General features: G+C 40.7%; 1 protein-coding gene across 1 annotated transcript; it reads right to left on the bottom strand.

Moving 5' to 3' along the window:
• Positions 1-3,181: 3,181 nt before the first annotated feature.
• Positions 3,182-14,454, bottom strand: FEM1B (fem-1 homolog B). The gene is made up of 2 exons (XM_057723038.1): positions 13,528-14,454; positions 3,182-5,009 (listed from the first exon to the last, which is right to left on the bottom strand). Exons 1-2 carry the CDS (start codon positions 13,773-13,775, stop codon positions 3,374-3,376), a joined length of 1,884 nt encoding a protein of 627 aa, XP_057579021.1. The 5' UTR covers positions 13,776-14,454; the 3' UTR covers positions 3,182-3,373.
• Between the last annotated feature and the right edge of the window lie 2,320 nt (positions 14,455-16,774).

Raw genomic sequence — 16,774 nt, 5'->3', positions numbered from 1 at the left:
TGCTTGAATAATCCAAAGTGGCCTTATTCCTAAAGTAGCTGCCTCAACTGAGATGGAGACTGGTGACTGGGTATTGTTCCCTTGTGATTTTAATTTTCAAAAACACTTGCCAAATGCAGAGTTGATACTTACGGAGCTGCTGCCCCAAAATCACATTTTACTTCGAACAGTGCTATCATACCTAAGTTTCTCATAATTATTAGTTATTCATCAACTATTAGTGTAATGAAATAAAACCCTTCCCAGAAACAAGCAAGATCAAAGCTTGATTTTTGGTCTGTTTGTTTAAGTTTCCACAGCAAAGAACCTTAAGGTAGTTGGACTGGGACCTACTAGAGAGCAATCCAGGGTAGACTGCAAACACTGTTGTGTCAGAGTTCTTATGTCAAAAATTTCCTTTCTTTCTCAGTTGAAGGATGGATTTGCTGCCCATTCCTTAAATTAAATAGTTACCTAAACTCAAGAGTTCAATTTTACCAACTCAAGTGCAAACCCCACCCAGGTTTCACATGGTTTGCCCAGGCATTCACCCACTTGAGCCTCTAGTTCAACCAAATTTATATGACGATTACTGAGCAAGACCAAGATGTTTTGATTGAATTTGTAATGTTATCAAAGAAGATTTACAATCTAAAGCATAATTCTACCAATAATAAATACAAAATGACAAAAGTGGCTAAAAAATGGCAACAGCCCAGACTTCTCAGAGAACTGAGATACAGAACTATCGCCTTGCTTACCTATTTTCCTTAAAAAAACAAAACAAAACTTAAGTTTGGGAAGGGTTTGGCTAAACATATTTTAAAATAATTCTACCAAAAAACAAACAAACAAACAAACAAAACCCAGGCATGTAGATCACTTGTTTCAAGAATGGTTTTATACAGGTGTTTCACAATATGTATTTGGATTTGTTTTACAAGACAGAATTGGATCCTTAGCAATATAGTGCACAAGGTACTGCTATACTACAGTTAAAAAAAAAATCTGTTACCATTAGCAAAGTTCATAGTCTATTCCGCTGTTTTCAAATTCTCCAACTTTGTCAGCATTTCAATCAGCAGTTTTACTCTCTCCAGCATCCAGTCCTCCCTTCTCAAAAACAGTGTCATTAAATTTTGATATCTGAATATATACAGATAATCATTATCCTCATTTCCTAAATAAGTAATATCTAAAATAGTTCTCGTCCTGGGTAGCCAAAGGGATGAAATCATTTTTAAAACATGCAACATTATCTGATATTTTAAGTTCTGATGTTTAAAAAATCATATGCGTTAATAATGGAACCAAGTAAATACCAAGTATCATAGCTATTCCTCAGACTGTCAAATAAGCAGGCCTTGAAGTCTGAAAAATACAGGGTCTGATCTGAGCTGTGAAAAAGGCGTGATTCATTCACCTGGAGGATAAGCATTTTCTCTTTCAGGCCATGAGAGTTGCCAAGAGGAAGGTATGGTAATTCCTGATTCGTACCAGGAAGATCAAGGCCAGTAATTATCAAATTAGGGCTCATTCAAATACCTTCCTTTAGACCATCCTAAAAACCTTCCTTGTAAAAATCTCAGGTTAGGAAAACAGAAATATATTACTATGACAGAATTTAACATCAAAACTGAAGCAAGAAGACACTCGAAGTATAACTACAGCAACAGTAAAAGTATCTTGTGTTCTTGGGGGAAGAAGTTTTTAAAGTACCCCCATCCATTCCCTCCCATCCTTCAGAGTGTTTCACTTCGTGGGGTATCTCTGTTTGATTTAAGGCCCTAGGTGCTGATTTTGGCTTGGTCATTCATTATGTTTTATACTGATCCAGCTGCAACCTTTTTCTTACACTTCACAAAGCAATATCATACATAAAATGTTAACTAAAACCTTACAAGTGGTGGTGGTGGTGTTTTTTTAGTTTATATCTGATGTTACTGCATTGTTATAATGCTTTTCATTAAAGAAAAAAAGCTGTGGGTCTTCACTTACAGTACCATGCACTATGAGTAGCTAAGGCATTCATTTGGCACTAGAGAGAAAAATACAGATATAGCTAATTTTACTTTATCATTTTTAACATCGAAAGAAATAGGTGTGTACCCTTTACTTGAATTTCTGTGATGCTTAAAAGATAATCACAGAATATTCTTTTAACCTGACAGTTAAAATGTTGCCATTAGAACAAAACAAAACAAAACAAAATCTCATAAAGACCTCTGTACAGCCTCGGAATAAGTGACATTTTGTGGTTCCAAAATCTGCTGCCCTTGGACAGAAATATCTTTCAAAATGGCATTGAGAATTATTTTCATCATCAAAAACATTGAATTTCCTATACCACACTAGTGATTTTTCTACTTCGCACAGACTAAATAAAGTGAAAAAATTTAAAATATCCCAGTTCCTTTTCATCTGTCATGAAAACTTTCTTAGGGAGGCACAAATAATGTCCTCTGAAAAAGTAGTTTCCAATTTTAAAAGACACCACACAAGAGGAAAGGGAGAAGGGGACAAAAATAGAACATATAACTATTTTGTGACAACTTGTTTCATAAGAGAAAACACAGCATTCATAATTTTTACATGTCTGTAAGCTGAATCAAATGCAGACTGCTGCAATTTAGATTAATTACATTAAAACAGAGACTTCCACACATTTTAGAATCCAAGCCCAAAGGCAAATAGTCCATCAATATTCTCTGAAAAGTTGCTTAAAGATTACTACCTTGTATGTACCACTCAGCATAATTCAACAATCTCAATGGATTTAACTTTATAAATTTGTAACTATTATTAATTAAGTTAGCACATTTTTTAGATTAATCTGCAGCTACACTTTTAAAAATCCTCCTGACATTATAATGTGTTGTATCACTTCACATAAATAATGGAAGAGTGAAAACTACCTATAGCAATTTGGCATGTGCAGAACATCTGGATATTCCATTACTTTTAATGTTCCTTTTAGTTGTTTTTCTTCAGGAAATCCTCAAAACTGAGGCAAAGAATAACATGCTGACACAGGCTTAACAGAAATACTTTTCAAGGCAGTTTTTTTTAAAACACTATCGACTTCAAATCATCAATGTCCCTTGTTACATAAACAAAATATTTTATATTCATTCCTTAAAAAAAAAAAAAGTTAAGTGACCGATATCCAAACACCTCAGATTATAGTTACACCTAAACAATATGGTTTTGTGTAAAGTGTATTTGAAATCAATAACCAAATGAGGCAAGACCAAATACAAAACTAAGGAAGGATGAGTAGGGAGGAAGGGTAGTGGAAAGAAAAGTAGGATTTATGAACACATAATTCTATTGTCTGTGATTAAAGTCCTTTACTTTTTAGCACCACATTAAACGATTTTACATATCCAGTCACTTAATGAAATCCAACAAACTCTTCAAGAGTTCTGGGGATCTGGTCTTGGTAGTTAATGTCATTAGCCCGAACTGCCCGGGCAGCCAGGCACTTGAGACTCATCTTCATTTGAGTTTTAAGCAGTATTTCTGATACCCCAGTTGTACTTTTGTCTAGCGGCGTCTTATTCTGTTTATTTGTCATGTCAGTGTGAGCGCCAGCTTCAACTAGGCTAATGATGATAGAGTGCAAGGTCAAAAAATCACTGATGGGCCTGTTGTACTGAACAATAATGTGAAGGGCACTGTTCCCTTCATTGTCCACAGCATTCACCTCGGCACCACAGTCCAGCAGGAGCTTTGTGACAAGCGCATTTGGAAAGCTGCAGACATCATTGGTGTGGAAATCATCAACTGGGGTATTCGAGTTGACAGCTAGATGCAGCAAGGTGAAACCTTCACGAGTTCTGGGATCGAGGTGAATCAGGTTGTAGATCTGCTTGTTAATTTTGCACTGATCTTCTTCGCTGCACTGTGTTTTGGTGGAGATGCACACTAAATACAGAAAGGTATAGAGATTACACTCATAATTGTCCATGGCACTGTGGACGTCAGCATCTGGAATATTTTTTACTCTGTTCATACTTTGTTCTATTTCCAAAACACTGCATCTCAAAACACATTCGATGTCTGGGGCCTTCACAGTTTCATTCAAATGTATCATCTGTGAAAAAACTTGGGCAAATCGAAGAAGATCCTTATGGGTATTCCTGTTACCTTTCTGTCTGAGGTGCAGGGCATGAAGCCACAACTTGATACACTGTTCAAATTCCATGTTATCTGCATAAACAGCTCCCCTGTAAATGATGGGATGGGAAACATCAATGTTGTCGGCACCTAAAATCCGTTCCCGAACTATAAGGCCTTCCATATGAAGAGCATCTCTGTCTTGCCGAATGGATTCCAGTTCCTGAGGATTTCTACATTCAGTTCTATTCCCATAAGCATGGATCGGTGGGAGAACCTCTTTCTCAAGAATGTTATCGCCATCTTGAAACCTCTCCAACATAGCTAAATATAAATAGTGGTATGTCTTCATGATGTCATAGTTCTCACGGTCATTTGCAAAGGAGGCACCCAAGAGCTCCAAAGCTTCAATCCGACTTCTTCGGTCACAATCAGCGTGAGAGAGCAACAGTTCGACAACATCAGCTTTACAGCTTTCCGCAGCTACTTTTAATGGCGTCATCCCATGGCCGTTCACTACTATAGCAGCACGCCACTTTATCAGCTCTTTCACAATATCTATGTGCCCAGCTTCAGCTGCAAAGTGCAATGCTGTGGCCCCACAATGTGCTTTAGCATTTGGATCAGCACGTTGTTCTAAAAGGTATCTGACCACATCAGTGTGTCCCTTATATGCTGCAATCATTAGGCAGGTGTTGTCATACTTATTGGCAATGCTGATGTTGGCATTATTTTCAACCAAATATTTCACAATGTCCAATCTGCCATCAAAGCATGCTGCCCGCAGAGGGGTCGAGTTAGTTACTGTAGTATGGTTCACGTTGGCTCCATGACTGACTAGAAGCTTAACAACTTCAAAATGCCCTGCTCCTGCTGCACACCAAAGAGCAGTGGCACCATCAATGACATACCTATTCATGAAAAGAACAAACAGTTAGAAAATGGAGGTCACCTGTCCTATCATAAATTTAAAGGATGTATTCATTTACATTGACCCAAAACCTCAATCTACAGAGCATTAGTAAAATATCAGTTTTACTGAAAATAAAATCAAGTAATTTAAGTAAAGCACTCTGTATAGTACTAGTATGAGCTCAATAAATGTGAGCGATTATTGTTATTACCAAAGGATAAAAACCTAAAAAAAGAAAAAAAGAGAATCACAGACTTTCCACTAGCAAAAGTAAATAAATTTCAGAAAACAAAGAGGAAATATATGGAGTTCTGTAACTTCTTTACCACCAAGCTGATTCACTGGCTCTTAGGAGTACAGCATGTTTCTCCCTCCCAGCACCCCCCAGGGACCACAGTTTCTCTCAATACATCGATGAGAAAGCCACCCCAATCTCTGCATTAACATTGTGTTAGAAACTGCTTTAGGAAGAAAAGTATTTAAGCAGATAATTTTTCCCTAAGATTATATAAGCTAATACGTATTATACTTACTCTACTACAGCAATGAGAATGAAACAATTATTGCCCCAACATGAATGGTACAACCTTATAACACAGGTTAAATTATATCTCCCATGAAGTGAAAGAGTACAATCCTCCTAGTATAATACAAATATCATAGTTCAATCCCAATTATCAACACCATCTATCACTTCTGCTGAAAATAAAAGACGCACTTTATAAACATTCAAGCAATTACTTCTTCAGTTTCAAATAATGATGCAAAATGTTTATAAGCAAAAGCATTCTCAGTAACAGTTACCTATGGGGGAGGGTGTAGGATTGACTAGGAATAGGCTAAGGTTCCTAGAGGGGACTTCCCTGGTGGTCCAGTGGTTAAGAATCTGCCTTCCAATGCAGGGGATGCGGGTTCAATCCCTGGTGGGGGAACCAAGACCCCACATGCATGCCGCAACTAAGCCCGCACACCCCAACAAAAGCCTGCGCACCACAGTGAAAGATCCCACATGCCTCAATGAAGATTCCACAACTCAGACTCGATGTAGCCAAATAAATTTTTTTTAAAAAGCTACTAGAAATGTCCTATATTTTGATCTGGGTAGCGGCTACATGGGTAGATATATAGGGGAAAAAACTCATCAAATGGGCACATGAAAGATTTGTACATTTTACTGTATGGAAGACATACCTCAAAATAAATTTGAAGACTTCTTCAGTTTCTTTTTAAAATTTCATTTTTAATGTCATTTCACTGTTAATTGATTTTTTAAACTAAAGAATGAATCAAGAAAGTAAGACATAACAGTTGAAATGTTTTAGTGATTGCCAACTGTACCTTTTGCAAACAATTCACTTTAATTAAAATTCACTTATTACATTTTTATTGTCATGATTATACACACGAAGTTCAAAAAAAGTTTTCTTTCACTGTCAAAAAAATACAATTTACAACAGCATCAGAAAATACCAATATCTGATAAGTAAATCTAATGAAAAATGTACAAGACCTCTACACTGAAAACTACAAAACATTCCTGAGATAAAGACCTAAAGAAATGGAGAAATATTCCATGTTCATTGTTTAGGAGATTTAATAATCTTAAAATGTCAATTCTCCCCCAAAATAATCTACAGATTCAATGCAATCCACATCAAAATCCCAGCAGGGATGTGTGTGTGCACATGCACAAATGTGTGCGTGCAGCCACATGTGTGTAGAAACTGACAAGCTGATTCTCAAATGGATATAGAAATGCAAAGGACCTAGAACAACCAAGATAATCTTGAAAGAAAAATAAAGTTGGAGGACAGATACAGTAATGAAGATAGTGTGTCACTGGCACAACGATAAATATATCAAAAGAAAACAACAAGAACAATCAAAACCAAACAAAAACAAAACAAAAAAACCCTCCAGAAATAGATTCATACATACAGGATCACAGGTTAATGACAAAAGCGACACTGAAATTCAGGTAGAAAGAACATTCTTTTTAATAAATAGTGAAGAAGCAGCAACTAGAGATCTGTTTGGAAAAAAATTAACCTTGATTCTATGCACAAAAATTTGAGAAGCGGCGTAGATCTATAATATGCAAAGCAAAATAACAAAAGCTTCTAAAAAAAATTAGACAATCTTCACGACCTTGGAATTGTTGATTTTTTAAACATAATGCAAAAAACCACTAATCATAAAAGATGACTAGACTTCATTAAAATTAAAAACTTCTGATCATCAACAGACACTGTGAAGAAAGTGAACAGGCAATCCATTCACTGGGAGAAGACATCTGCAATCGATTTATCTGACAAATCACTAAAAAGGCAAACAACTCAATTAAATGGGTGAAAAGACTGAACAAGTATACTTCAAAAGTATATATTCAAATAACCAGTAAACATTTGAAAAGATGTTCAAGATAATTACTCACCAGAGAAATGCAAATTAAAACCACGAGTTACCAATACACACTCACCAAAACAGCTGAAATAAATAATACTGACGTATTGTAACAAACTCAATAAAGACTTTAAAAAAAAGAATGAAAAAAAATAATAATAATACTGACGTGACAATACTAAGTATTGGCCAGGATGTGAAGTAACTTAAACTCTCACTGCCGATGGAAATTGCTAGTGGGAATGTACAATAATTTGGTTCAACCACTTTGGTGGTTGACGGTTTGACAATAACTATTAAAGTTAAACATACACCAACCTATGACCCAGCAGTTCCACCCCTTGGTATATACTGAAGAGAAATGAACACAAATGTCCACCAGAAGACATACACAAAACTGTTCACAGCAGCTTTATTCATAATAGTCAAACACGAGGGCGTCCCTGGTGGCGCAGTGGTTAAGAATCTGCCTGCCGATGTAGGGGTCACGGGTTCAAGCCCTGGTCTGGGAAGATCCCACATGCTGCGGAGTAACTAAGCCCATGCGCCACAACTACCCAGCCCATGCTCTAGAGCCTGCGAGCCACAACTATTGGGCCCATGCACCACAACTACTGAAGCCACTGCAGTAAGAAGCCCGCGCACTGCAATGAAGAGTAGCCCCCACTCTCTGCAACTACAGAAAGCCCATGCGCAGCAATGAAGACCCAATGCAGCCAATAAATAAAAAATAATCAAATACTAGAAACAACCAAAATGTCCGTCAACAGGATAAACTGCCATATAGTCATATAATGGAATACTACAAAGCATTTAAAAAATAAAAAATAAAAATTTAAAACTACTGATACATGCAACTCCATGGATAAATCTCACTGACATTATGTTAAGCAAAAAGAAGCCAGACAGAAAAAGAGTACACTGTATGATTCCATTTACAGGAAGTTCAAGTATAGACAGAACTAATCTATGGTGCTAGAAGTCAGAATAATCATTACTTCTGGGAGGGGAAAGGAAAGGAATTGACTGAGAAAGGGCACGAGAGAAACTTTTAGAGTGATATCAGTGTTCTGCATATTGATCTAGAAGGCGATTACATGGATGTAAACAAATTAAAATTTCATAACATTGTACACTTAAGATTTATGCACCTTACTTGATGTTATACCTTAACTAAAAACAGACATAATTAAAAAACAAAAACAAAAAAGAGGCATGAATCAATTTAAAGAAAAAGTTTAAATAAACACAGATAGCTAATAATTTCCATGTGCCAAGCACTGTATTAAGTGCTTAATATGCAGTATATCTCATTTAATTTTCACAGCAACCTTCTCCCAATAATCCTATAAGGTAGATACTATTATTATGCCCATTTTAAAGATATACAACTAAAAGGCTAACGTGAGATTAAAAATACAAAAGTACTTTGGAAACTATATAATGCATCAAATGTAAGGAAACATAATACGTCACTGTTCAAATATGTTTCAATTTAAAAAGGTTTTCTTTTTCAAAGTGCTTATTAATATAATCTATGCAACAAATCAATACATAGTTAATACATAGTTATATTTACATAGTTACAAAGTTTCCTTGCACTTTTAAAAAATATAAAATTGTTATATGCCAGGAACATGAACCTAAACTAAATAACTCAAGAAATGTTACATTTAAATAGACGTTCACATACATTATCTTTAACTCTTGCAATAACCATACAAGATAAATAGGACCCTCATTTTAAAGATGGGAAAAAAAGAGACAAAAGTGATTAAACTGCTTTTCTGACCTCAGATTTCCCAGAACTAATGACATAAGAGTAAAAATTAATTTACAAGTATATACTTCACTTGGTTTTTATAATCACTTAATACTTATCCTGGTGTAATCTAATAATTTCCATTTTCCCTATGGTGATGTGACAGGAACCTAAAAAAAGTTTCAATTATCTTTTATTGAGACAATTAAAAATTTTAAATAGTTTATGACAAAAAATATTTACTGCAAAATGTGCTATAGAATGACTAGTCCTTCAGAAACATTAGCCTTAGTGACTTTTAAGTTTCTACATCTAAATAAAAACATTAAACAGATTAAAGGGAATTACAATCTTAACATCTATGACATTTTTTTGTCCATAAAATACAGCTAAAACTATAGCCGTATACTGCCTCAAAACAAAATACCAAATACATTTACAACAAAATGAACAGAAAAAAAATAAAAATATAATCAAATTAATGCAATATTTACTCAATGCCTATGGGAGAAGCACTATAAAACAATGATCTTTCTAGATTCAGTCTAAAATTGCAATGCAAACTATCTATTATGTATTTCATCTTAAAAATCAAGAAACTTTAATCTGATATTCACCTTTTTAAACAAAATGTATGGATCAGATGATGGAAAGATTTCACAATAAAAGATTGCATCATTTCTGATTACAAAACTAAACTCATCTATTTCCTGGTCCCATCTGAAATAAAAATGTCTAGATCAAGCATTTGAAAATGGAAATAAAAATTCATTAAATGTAAATGATCAGTAGTTTATTTTAACCAAAGTCCTTAAAATCATTCATTAGATTGTATGTAGTTCCTCAAAATCTACACTGGAAATGACTTTCTAAATGAAGTCAAATGACACTGTACCCCTTATGCCTTTCCTCTACCTGGATATTTATTAAAAGTATTAGTACTAGCACTGGCTTTAAAAGAGCACTCAACAAAAAGCCTCAGAATTCCCAGAGGTCTTGTTCTCCTTCCCATCCATTGCAGCAAACTTCTTCTAGGACAACAGTTCCCCACAAACTCTGGCACAGAGCAGTCAGGCCCTCAGAACTCAAACCAGCACAATACTCCAAGGTTATATGACACCTCCCCTTTGTTCTGTTCCATGTCTATAACATTTTTAACAGATTCCCATTCTCCAACTAAAGGTTCTTCTTTCATTCCCATTCATGTAATTTTTCTTCTTATCCACTCATCTATGTCAACTTTGGTCTTTACACAGTAAGCCATAAATAAAATAATCTCAAATGTTACTCCTAAAAATGCGTGCAAGGACTCCAATATCAGCACGGGGCTTAATCTAGGTGGGTGGTCCCTTCCCCCTTTTGAGTCTTTATTATGAATCCACTTTAGTCTTCTAAGGTATTATAGATGTTTTTTGGCAGAATACAGGCTTTTTAAAATAAGTTATTTCAATTCTGTCTGTCTCTCACACACCCACACAAAGTACCATATCAAACCCATAATTACACAGATACTGTTGCTTAGGATGAAGCTAAGAAATGAGAGTTGTTTGGTTTTGTTTTTTTTTTAATATTAGGCAAATAACAGGATAGGTGGTGAACAATTTGGCAAAAAATTGTGAAGAGGGTACATAAATTACTGAACATTAGGAAACACTAATCTACTTCAGCCCCCAGAGAACCTGTTTGTCCCTATCTGGCCATAGGTCTCAAGTACCAATGGAAGCTAAAGAAGGGGGGTTGGCTAAGTACCTCTCAAAAGCCAGTCCCTGAGGGGTGAGTGAGCTTCATATTATTAACACCTCACTCAGACGAACATTTTCACAATGTCTAGAATGAGTGTAAAGTGAAATCATGACATTTGCAAATAACACTCTCTTCCTCTATTTCTGAAATGCTTAAATGACTGGAACAAACTGCAAAATAACCTCACAGAGTGGTGTGAGTGGGCAGAAAGGTGGCCATGAATTTCAACCCTCTTTTGTTAATTAATCTGTAAGTTCCTCGAAAGTAGAAACTTTACATTTTTTCCTATATTTTCCACAGTACGTGTGTGGCACAGGGCTAGGCCCATCATAGGCATTTAATAAGTTAAAACAACAACAACAACTAAACTACTCTGACAGAGCTTCTAATAAATCCATAATTGTTATAATCCATAAATAACAAAAGACAAATTGAAGAAAGCTCAGACAAAATCTCAAATGATAGAAATGTCTGCGATTCATGTCTCACTAGTCTGACTCTCGGTATTTTACACAAAATCTGGCCTCCACCACACTCCAGTCTCCCACAATCTCTCTCTTAAGCTTCCAGGCTGAACCCCCTCCTGCAGCTGCACTGAGAAACTTGTCACTGCAAGTGCACCACGCTGCTGCTCTTCTTCACTGTCTCCTATCCTTTAAGACTGAGCTCAAACACAACCCAGCTGTGAAGTCTTCCCTGCTTCTCCCAGGCAAAGCTGAGCACTTCCTCTCCCTGTAGTCCAAAAGAATTCTATAACCCTAAATGGCATGGCATCTACAATTACTCATTTTCATCAATTTCTTACCCCTGCCCCAATACTCCACTCCACCCCTGCCTCGGCCGCCAGACTGTCCTCCTCCACAGTGAGAACTGTATGTTATTCATCTCTGCATACCCAGTCCTTACTACAGAGCCTGGCACACAGTAGGTGTTCAAAATATGTTTGCTTACTGAACCCCTAATTTCACTGGCCAGCACAAAATACTGGGCAAGGTAAGCCACTATACAGGCTCAATGCTACATTCCTCGCCATTTCAAGGTCTCTTAATTGCCACCTCAAAATACCTTTCTCTTTGATGGTTAAGAAAGATAAGCAAAGCCTCTCCAAATGCTTTAGAGAACTATCTTCTCTTGCCACTATTCTCTCCTCATCAAAACAGGCCTGAGCAAGCTCCTTAGCAGCAGTGTAACCAGTAGTTGTTACTGCAGAGACTCCTATCTCAATGGATGCTTGCGCCTCTACTGCTGGAAGTTCAGGGGTCATTCTCCTTCACTCCTCCCCTGTGTATAGGAAAGGCTGTGGGAATGCAGGGAGTTACAGAAAGGACACAGAAGCCAGTAAAGGAAAACAAACAAGAATCAGGTTGCCATCTTTGGTTAATATGAAAAAGACCATCTCCTTAATGTCTAGAGAGGTGGTACCAGAGATTAACCACCACCCATGGGCTATCATTTCGGTAAAATGTAATACTCTGAAATATGTTCCTCTCATCTAAAACAGAAGAAAAACTCTTATTATTTCAACCTAAAAAAAGAATCAATCAAAATTCAACAAGGCCCTAGTCATCTTCAAGAAGAACTGCTTTTTCAATCAGGTTTTAACCAAGCAGCTTTCAATCACCAAAACTAAAGATACATACCTTTATGCTTAGACCACATCTACCTCAAAACAAGAAAATGCTAGAATAGCTTATGTACTGGCACAAGTCAACAAAAACAAAAACAATCAATGCATCTTCATTCAGTTGTAATCTGTAAAACAGGTTATAACCATCCAGCACAAAAAAAGATCACATCAAACCTGACAATTCTGCATTCAACATTATCATACCCCCAAAATATGTAAAATTAAACCTAAAGGGCAAATCTTAACTATGACAATATGCATTTTTGAACTCCCCACCTGGAATAACAGTAGATTATCAAGCTTCCCCACAACATCACAGAATTGCATGTAATTTAACAATGGCATCATCTCCTCCTACACCAGGTCCTGTGACATTTTCGCAGCCAACATATCTACCCCCAGCAATGTGCAAGAGTTAGAATCATGTCTTGGGATGTCTGGCTGCGTGACAATCCCTCAAGAGGCTGAAACTGCTGCTGGTTCTAGGGGCTTATTTTGACACTGAGGTCCCACAACCCACTAAGGGCTTTATCGGACGCTCACTTGAAGGAGTAAAAACTGGGTGGCAAATTAACTCATCAAACAGAGGTCTTCAATGTTAATTGCTGACCTCGTTCATTTCTGATCTCGGTTACATCCTCAGTACTGATAAAGGGAAAACCTGGAGAGGCGGCTACCTCTTCCATACTGCTTGTTCACAGACTATCTAGAAGAGAATACAGAATACCTATTAGGTATCAAGACAGAGGGTGTGGCTATTTACCTACAGAGGGAATAAGGGGTAGGGGCCGACGGGGAGGAGCAGGAAAACATGGGATGGAGTATTTGCTCTAGAAGATGAAATGGGCATTACTGGGGCAGGTCAGAAGGTACAAATGGGAGAAGCGATACCTTCATGAAGCGAGAGAGAGGGAGGAGAAAACCCATGAAGGGGTAGGTCCGCGCGCGTTAGCGAGGAGGCTGGAGTTGGGATGTACCTACCCGTCGAAGCGGACGGTGCCAGTCTGCTGAGTCTGCACCCGGTAATGTTCTAGCAGCAAGCGCACCACCTTGGCGTGCCCATTGCGGGCTGCAATGATGAGGGGCGTGGAGCGCTGCCCTCCCTGCTGGCTGACATAGCCGAGCAGATAGCGGATGTCGCTTTCAGACCGGTTGAGAAGCAAGGCGGCCAGAGTCAGCACCTTGCCCTCGCTGGCCGCCTTGTATACATAGCCGGCCAGGCCCTCCATGGCCGCCGCCAACTCCAACACCCGTTTGGTCGCCACCGCTGCTGCCGCCTTGCGCCCCTGGAGGCCGCGTTCGCCAGCGCTTCAAACCCGGGCCCTCACAGCCCATTCAACAGGGCGCCGCCGCCGCCGCCGCGCCCAGGCAGCAGCGCGGCCCGGGGAGGGCGGAGACGCAGAGGTGGCCGAACGCCGCGGGGGGCAGGGCCGCGGTCCGGCCCGGGCAGGGAGGAGGGCGGTCAGGGCCACCCCCCAGGCCCCAGGCGCCAGCCCCGGGCAGAGGGGCTCTCCATGGCGGCCGCCGCCCCGGGCCTCAGGCCGGACCCCTCCTTCCTGCGGGGTGCGACGGGCGCGCGCCCAAGCTACGGGTCGCCGGCGAGGTCCCACGGGGGCCGCGCGCCCCCCGGATGGCAAATGACGGCCGCGTCTCAGCCGCCCCGGCCCGCCCGGCCTAAGGCCTGAAACTGCCTCCGCCTCCGCTCTCGATCCTCCCCAGCTGGAGGAAACCCGCAGCCCCTCGCCCACTGGAGCTCAGGAGCGCCGGACGCTGTTGGTTGCTTCAGAGGCCCACGCCTGGGGAGGCCCCCGGAGAGAGGCGCAACGCTGCGGCGGCGGCGGCGGCCCCTGGGCTCGGGACGGGGAGGAAGGCGGGCCTCCGCAGGCAGGGCCGAGAGGGGGAGGGTGCGAGCGGGGGACGGTTAAGTGGGTGTCTCTTCCAAAGCCGACCGGCCGGCGAACGAGGCCTGATGAAGAAAGGTTCTGCTGCGCGAAGGCGGCCCATCCCCAGTTCGGCCTGGGATGTCCTCATTGCCCTTGATGCCTGGAGCTCCCAACTCGCCCCCGCTAGGTCCTGGTGGGCCCCAGCCAGGGAGTGGGACAGAGTGAGGGCGCTGAACCCTTACTACCGGTGGGTTTGGGGGCCCGCCCCGTTTCACCATAGACGTTGCGGGACCCTTCTCAGCCCCTGAATTGGGGGCCCCCGGAAGGGGGTGCGCGCACCCCGGCAGGGTCCATTTTGAGAACAGGGCGGCATCTCTGAGCCCCCCAAAATGTGGGAGGACTCTGAGGGTCGGCACGAGGCTCAGGAGGGACTGGAAGTCCGGCCTGTCCTCCCTGGAGGGGAGGATTAAGTGTGTGAGAATGGTCGGGGGGGAGATGGGGAACTGTGGAAAGGGACGAGGTACCCCGGGAAGGAAGACGAAGTCTGGGTTCAGACAGAACCGGACTCTAATCCTGAGTCTGACGGACCTCCGGTTTTCTTACATACCTCAAGAGATTGTTAGGATTTGAAAAGATCCTTCATCCAACAAATATTAGAAATCGCTATGTGCCAGGCTCTGCTTGGCCCTAGGGATTCAGTGATAGACCGGATAGACACAGTGCCCCTTCAGGGACTGTTTTGTTGTGGGGAAAACAGACAATAAACAAATATACAAATAATAGACAAGATGGTTGAGTTAGTATCATTACCGTTTGCTATGTAGCAAATGAAATAGCGTGATGGGGTCGGGGTGATGCTGATTTAGTGCGGGCTGTCAGACAAGGCCTCCACCACAGGTAAAGAGAACGGGGTGTTCTAGGCAGAGGGAATAGCTAGTACAAAAGCCCTGAAGAGGGAATAATCTTGGTGAGTTCAGAAACAAAGGTCAGGGTGGCTGCAGCAGAGTAGGCCGTAGGAAGCGTGATAGGAGATGAAATCAGCAGGGTGCAGGTCATGTTAGGGCCCAGCTACCCATGGTAAAGTGTTTAAATTCTACTCAAGTGTGGTGGGGGCATTTAAAGAGTTGTTTTTGTTTGTTTGTTTGGCTGTGCTGGGTCTTCGTTGCGGCATATGGGATCTAGTTCCTTGACCAGGGGTTGAACCCTGGCTCCCTGCATTGGGAGCATGGAGTCTTAACTGCTGGACCACCAGGGAAGTCCCCTGAAGAGTTTTAAACAGAAAAGTGACAAGATACAATTTATATTTTTTAAAAGATCACTGGCTGCTGTGTAAGGAATAAACTCCAGTAGGCAGGAGTCAAAGCAGGAAGGCCATTTAGGAGGAGAGGGTTGGGACTAGGTTGGTAGGAGTGGAGGTAATGAAGCTCATGGGGCAGTCTCACAAAAAGTGTACGTTCAATATGGAGGTCACTCCCTGCACACACACACAAAGGACAATATCTACGCCACCACCCCCAACACACATGAAGGACAATATCTACCACAGAGAAAGAGCAAATACATTTATTTGGTCCCAAGGGACCAGGCTGACCTCAGTGAGTTCACATAAATTATTTCATTTGAATCCCACCATTCCAATCCTAGTTGCTGAAGGCCTCGTCTTAGTTGCAGAGCTATTGATGCGGGTTTGGGCCACTTCTCAGATTTTCTCTTCCACTCTACAGCACGACTTTACCTATTTTCAGATCTCTACACTTCTTCACCCATGTTAAACAAAAACAACACTGGAAATCCGAGCTGAAGCTGGGGTTCTACCAGTAGAGTCTCTGAAATAGCTGGTGTTTTCCCCTTCCTTTCTAAGGGGAAGCTGGTTGTTCTCATTCTGGGGCTTTAAGGTTAGAAAAAATTCCAGTTCTTGACAGACTGAGCCAGGCTTTTTGGCCTCTGGGCACTTGGCAGTGACATTTTCAAATGTGGGACCTGGGGACTCCCTTCCAACTGATTTCATCCCCAGGCTCTAGAGAGCAACTAGGCTCCTCCTATTCTCTCCCTCTCTCTCCCTTTCTCTCTCCCTTTCCCTCCCTCCCTCCCTCTCCTTGCAGCCCTTTGCCCTGCATCATTCTTCTCACATCTAACTTTTTGAAGGTGACCCAGACGCAGACCCCTTCTTCCCTTTCATTTTCTGAAAGTGACCTGATTCATCCAGCTATTCATTGCTGAATAAGAAACTTTCTACTTCCTCTTCTTGCCCTTTTGAGATGAACTAGGGTTCATTTTGGTGCTGACACCTCAATTTGGTGATGTAACTGGGTGAGTGCTAAGAGGAGTGACTAAACCAAGAGTCA

Source organism: Hippopotamus amphibius, chromosome 2 (genome assembly GCF_030028045.1).
Source record: "Hippopotamus amphibius kiboko isolate mHipAmp2 chromosome 2, mHipAmp2.hap2, whole genome shotgun sequence".
NCBI classification, from domain to species: Eukaryota; Metazoa; Chordata; class Mammalia; order Artiodactyla; family Hippopotamidae; genus Hippopotamus; species Hippopotamus amphibius.
The sequence above is the reverse complement of the archived record's forward strand: the minus strand, read 5'-3'. Positions and strand labels throughout refer to the sequence as shown.

Excerpts from the sequence above, each read along its gene's own strand:
- FEM1B (XM_057723038.1), bottom strand. The coding sequence starts at position 13,775 with ATGGAGGGCCTGGCCGGCTATGTATACAAGGCGGCCAGCGAGGGCAAG. Across the intron at positions 5,010-13,527 it reads GGCACCGTCCGCTTCGACGG|GTATGTCATTGATGGTGCCA; the intron begins GTAGGTACATCC and ends TTTCATGAATAG.